Raw genomic sequence first — 5,015 nt, 5'->3', positions numbered from 1 at the left:
GGTATCAGCCAGGAAAACCGCCTTTTCCCAGCCGTTCCGCTCTTGGAAGTCCCTCCGCTGCAATAAACAGTTACTACAGACAAAAGCCTCAAACACACACGAATGATGCATACATCAGATGCTCAAGGAAAGGTGCCCTACAAGGCGTTTGTGTCTGCACAAGTAATAATACGATACCGATGCTGCTGCGCCAGTATCGGTTGCGCGTCGCACACGGACAGTCACATTTTTCAGTGTGATGTGCATGCATTTGAAATGCATTCACCGAGCCCCGTCCGTGACAAAATCTGCAAGGCGGCAGATGTCGGTTGCTCATCAGAGACTTCGCTAAACCACTTCCGACAGATTGAAGTTGTCACTTTCGGATGCTGTGGATTCTGCACCATTTTGCACTTGTGTCGGCCTGTGCTTTTCGAGGCTCGTAATCCGTCGTACCGCCAAATGTGCGTGTGCACTCGTTTGACACACCGTTTTAGCTTCCATGCAGCGGGAATGCTATGCGTATGTCTTACACAGGTATATCTATTTTGCCTTACTCCGTTGTCCGTCCATTCTGTCACGTAACTTAAAGCGTTTTTATCACTGTTTTGCAGGCACCGCACGTGGATCGGCCACACACAGCTGCCACCAGGTCCATCGTCTCACCTGCGTCCGGTGGAATTGTCGATCGAATACAAAAAACGTGAAAAGCGTGGCGCCAGCCGAGCCATGTCACACAGAATGGAATCGAGCGTCTTCGTCATCTCGCAGCGGGTGATTCAACTCCTCTCGCACATCATTTGAGAGAATTCGAGGAAGGGGTGAGCATCGTTGCTCGCGTACGCGCGTTTGATGATAGATGATCGATTTCCGAATCTGCATGCCCTTTTTACACTGCCTCGAGGATCCCTGCTCGCTGCAAGCCGAGCTTCCGTGTCGTACTGATGCATCACGCAGAAATGCGGTCCCTCCGCTTGAACCGAGCATGGGATTTCCCGGTTCTCAAACTGCGCAGTTTTTCATCTGGTTGTCTCCAACCCTCTTACCACCGGGTTGGGTGTTATCTGGTGATGGACATTTTCTCACTTCCGGCAAAGCCATCCGCGCTGTTATCTCCATGCCGGCTCTACGTGCTTCCATTTATGCCATCGTCCTTCTTCTGTTTCTTTCTCCGTCTGTGGCCGTAATTTTAAATTCTCCCGAGCATTCGTCGTTTTCCGCTTTTTCCTTTACTCCTCCTCATTCCGCAAAACACGGCGCCATAAGGAGGGGGGGATGGCGTGCACTCCGCTTTTCTCCGAAAAGCGGAAGCGGTGGCGCTGTCTTCCCGGGAGGCGACATTTCCCCTCGGCAGTTCGAGGATCTTGATTCTTCCGCGTCACCATGTTCTGCCGCTCTGCAGCCTTCCCTCGACCTCCAAGCCTCTTTGCAGCCCCGTTTCGCCCCGTCGTCCGACTTGCCACCCACGGGCAACTCCATATTCGCTTCTACCAATTTCCGCACTGCAGGAGGAAGGCCACGGAGCACGCCGCGACCAATCGTGCCCCATTCTCACCCTTCCCGCTTCTTTCTAGGTCTTCTTTTTCGCTTTTTCGCTGCCCGCAATAGGGACGGCGTCGCCCCCACGTGTGCCACAGCAACTTATTTGAATAGGGTCATCGCACCGAAGCGGCGTGTGATGCCCCGGTATTGTCCGACTCGGAGGTTTGTCTCCTCGTGGATTTCGCCGGCCGTGTACGTCTCTTCCGCATGTGCTCCGTCGCAATTCCCTCAGTCTTCTCCAAACTCCCCTTTCTCGAGCCCTGCACCTTCGGCTTCGTTTCCTTCTTCCGCTACGGCTTTCCACCAGCGTCACCTTTTCTCGTTCCATTCGTCTTCGCCATCTCGCCTGCGTTCTTCTGGTTCTTCGGGTTCATCCCCTACCAGTTCGTCTCCTCCCTCTGTTTCTTCAGACCCCGCTTCCGCGTCCCCCCCGTCTACCTCGTCTTCGTTGGAGCTGCTGAAACAGTTGCGCGCCTTGACGAACAGCAGCGTCTCCACATGCAGAGAGGCACTGGCTGCGTCTTCAGGCGATCTCCGTGCCGCCGTCGACTGGCTCCGACAGCGAGGCTCTGCAGCGGGGGCAGCAGCCGCAGCAGCAGCCTGCCTCAGTACCGGCCAGGCACGAGAGGGAATTATTGCTGTCGCTTCGTGGAGGGTCAAAGTGCCGCCGGGACAGGTTTGCGGGAGACCAGCCTCGTCCCTCGTGGAAGACAACGCTTTCGATGGCGAAGGAGCTTGCGTGGACACGAAACCGTTTGCCGAGGAGCCGGAGCAGGAGGAAGGAGAAGCTGGAGCGCGTGACGACGGATGCATGAGAGCACACGCCGAGTGGGAGGGCAGAGTGATGATCAAGCTGAGCTGTAACACAGACTTCGTTGCTCGAAACGAGCAAGTGACGTCTTTTGCGAGCCGCGTGGCCCGCATTCTCGCAGACCTTGTCAGTAAAAATACAGTAGAGAATTATCTGCGTCAAATCAAGCGAACTTCAGCTTCTGATGACCCTCTTTCCTCGCGTGAGCGGTCCGCCTCTCCACTGCCAGAGGCAGGGCCTGCTCTTGTCGAGCACCTTCTTAATGCCTGCTGGCCTTTTTCGAGCACAGGGGAGTCAGCCCGCGATTCGAACGCAGTTAACGGCTCGAGCGCATGCAGTGGAACAGAGGGAGTTGAAGGCGAATCGATGGAACGTGTGGTTCGAGACGAGTTGCATTTCCTGACTTCTCTGGTGGGCGAGCGAATTTTAATCGACGATGCTGCAGCAGTGGCTGCTCGGATCGGGGAAGGAGCTGTTGGAGCGTACCTGCACGACAAGATAGGCGACACGGTGGGCTCTCTGGGCGTACTTGTGGCGCTGGACACGACGGAGAAGGGCGGCGAAGAGCGACAGGAGGGTCCAAAACGCCCATCGAACGAACATCGGGATCGCGGAGAATGCACGGCGGACAGCCAGCAGACAGAGGGCAGAGCGGAGCGCCTTGCTGACCTGGCGGAGAAGGTTGCTATGCAGGTCGCGGCAGGGAAGCCGCTCGCTGTAGTAAGTTCTTCACCACGATATCCGAATGCCGTTGAGTACATTGTGCTCTTTTCTTGAATGTAGCGACCGTGGCTCGGTTCAAGGGCAGACGGCCTTGTGAGTTAAGGTAGAGATGCCTTTGCAGACTGCACAGGCGTCGGAGGAGGAATTGGAGCGTTCGCAGCGTCTCAGCCTGCGAGAACGCTTGCATAGGCCCCAGTAGATAAGGGAAACGAGAAGTTTAGAAGCATGCAGCTCATGCTTTGTTTACGTGAGCAGCAAGGCAACTGGCTTTGTCGTATAAACACCCGTTGTTTTGGACCTGTATCCTTTCTTCTGTTCTAAAGGACGCAGCATCTCTGGATCCTGATCTGTACGACCGCGAGGCTCGCGCTTGCCGCGCTCAGGCAGAGGAAAGCGGCAAACCGCCGGCAGTTGCCGAGAAGATGGTGGCAGGCAGGTTGAAAAAGTGGTTCAAAGAAGTTCTTCTCTCTGAACAGGTGTGTACGCATACTTGAACTGAGGGAGAATTTTCACTGCTTTGCTACCTTCTTGCTCTCACACCAGAGACTGACTGACGCCCAATGCAATACACGGCCAGAAAGTTATTCTAGTCTACTTACGTAAAACGGGGTTTCCTGTCCAAGCGGCGTAGTGTCTGTTCATGCATTCCGGGGATGCGCCCACGCAAAAGGCAAAAGGCAGCTCAGCCTCTGGCCAACGATGCGATGGTTCAGGTGACTGCTCCGTTCCAGTGCCTCGATACACCATCTCATAAAGGGGATCACGTCGCACCTAATGCGGCATGAAACTCAACTGTGAAATTCAGAGAATGGGTGGGTTGAAGGCGCATTGTACCCTGATTTTCTCTAGGCCTGGCTGTGTGTCAGTGGAAGAGGTATTGATGGACTGTGCGTCATTTCGGGCTGAAAAAGACCAACGGACAACAAACCAGTGCAGGAACGTTTCCGTCAAGCGTATCCGACTGCATGCTGCTGCCTTGCGGGTGACAATTTGCTTGCAGACTTGGCTACTGGATGACCGAGGCAAGTCCGTGAAGGACGTGCTGGCGGAGGTTGCAAAGCAAGAACGTCTCTCGGCGCCATTGCGTATCAAGACAGCAGTTCGATTTTTCTTTCAGAGATAACGGTTTTGTGGATTTTGGTTCCCTTTTGCTAGGCCTCCTTTTCATACATCGTGAATGCCTGCCGTTGTCCTTGCCTTGTTCATCGCCAGAAAGGTAACCCAACCTTTCTTCGAAGCTGGTTGTCTTCCATCTACAATATTGACCACGCTTTGCTAACTCAGCAGAGTGATACCGTCTTGGAAGAGTTCAGGCTTTGTTTGAAATAGAGAACCCCCGGAACTCACAGCAAGCTTGTGCCTTCGTCTCGTGGATCGAAAAGGCTGCACCCCTCTCTCAGCCACGGAAAGGGAAGACAGGATGGTTGCCGTGAATTGCGGTGGCGGCCACAGCGACGAGTTTAGGTAAACTGAAACAGAGCTGGTGGATCCTCACTTTCGGCAAGCGCGAATGACTGGAAAGCATGTTGCTTGAACCCAAATCCCCGACTCGCAGCCACGAAACAAGCTGCATATTTACTTGAAGCGGAGATGCATTCTGTCAGAGCACTCCGTTTCACGCTGATCAGCCCCCGTTTTTTTTCCAGCACGCGCCAGGTGCACAAACTGGTAGGAATCAAATACAGCGTGGAGCGCAGCATCATCTCTCATTGCAAGGACAACGCAAATAAGTCCAGTCTCACACGGAGTGCCGAATCCGGTGGAGAAGTGGGAACCGAAATCCTGAAGCCAGTCACCAGAGCTCGTGAACGGACGGGCGAAATTTCTGCTGTGCCGCTGCGTGGCGAGGAGCCGAGGTATTCAGCTCGTCTGAAGCACTCGGCGGCACCTAGCTATCCGCAGTGAACGAAGCTCCCGGTCACACAGGCTGTCGTTTTGAAATTCACTTCTTTTCCCTGTA

The 5,015-nt window shown here is 54.4% G+C and overlaps 1 protein-coding gene across 1 annotated transcript; it reads left to right on the top strand.

Annotated features, from left to right (window-relative positions):
• Positions 1-1,657: 1,657 nt before the first annotated feature.
• NCLIV_001150 (elongation factor Ts, related) lies at positions 1,658-4,178 on the top strand (the record flags this gene model as incomplete). The annotated part of the gene is made up of 3 exons (XM_003879610.1): positions 1,658-3,052; positions 3,379-3,531; positions 4,056-4,178. The coding sequence occupies 3 exons, from the start codon at positions 1,658-1,660 to the stop codon at positions 4,176-4,178; spliced, it is 1,671 nt and encodes a 556-aa protein (XP_003879659.1).
• Positions 4,179-5,015: the final 837 nt, after the last annotated feature.

The sequence above is a fragment of the Neospora caninum genome, chromosome Ia, assembly GCF_000208865.1.
Source record: "Neospora caninum Liverpool complete genome, chromosome Ia".
In the NCBI taxonomy this organism is placed as follows: domain Eukaryota; phylum Apicomplexa; class Conoidasida; order Eucoccidiorida; family Sarcocystidae; genus Neospora; species Neospora caninum.
Note: the sequence above shows the minus strand (reverse complement) of the source record. Positions and strands in the feature narration are given on the sequence as shown.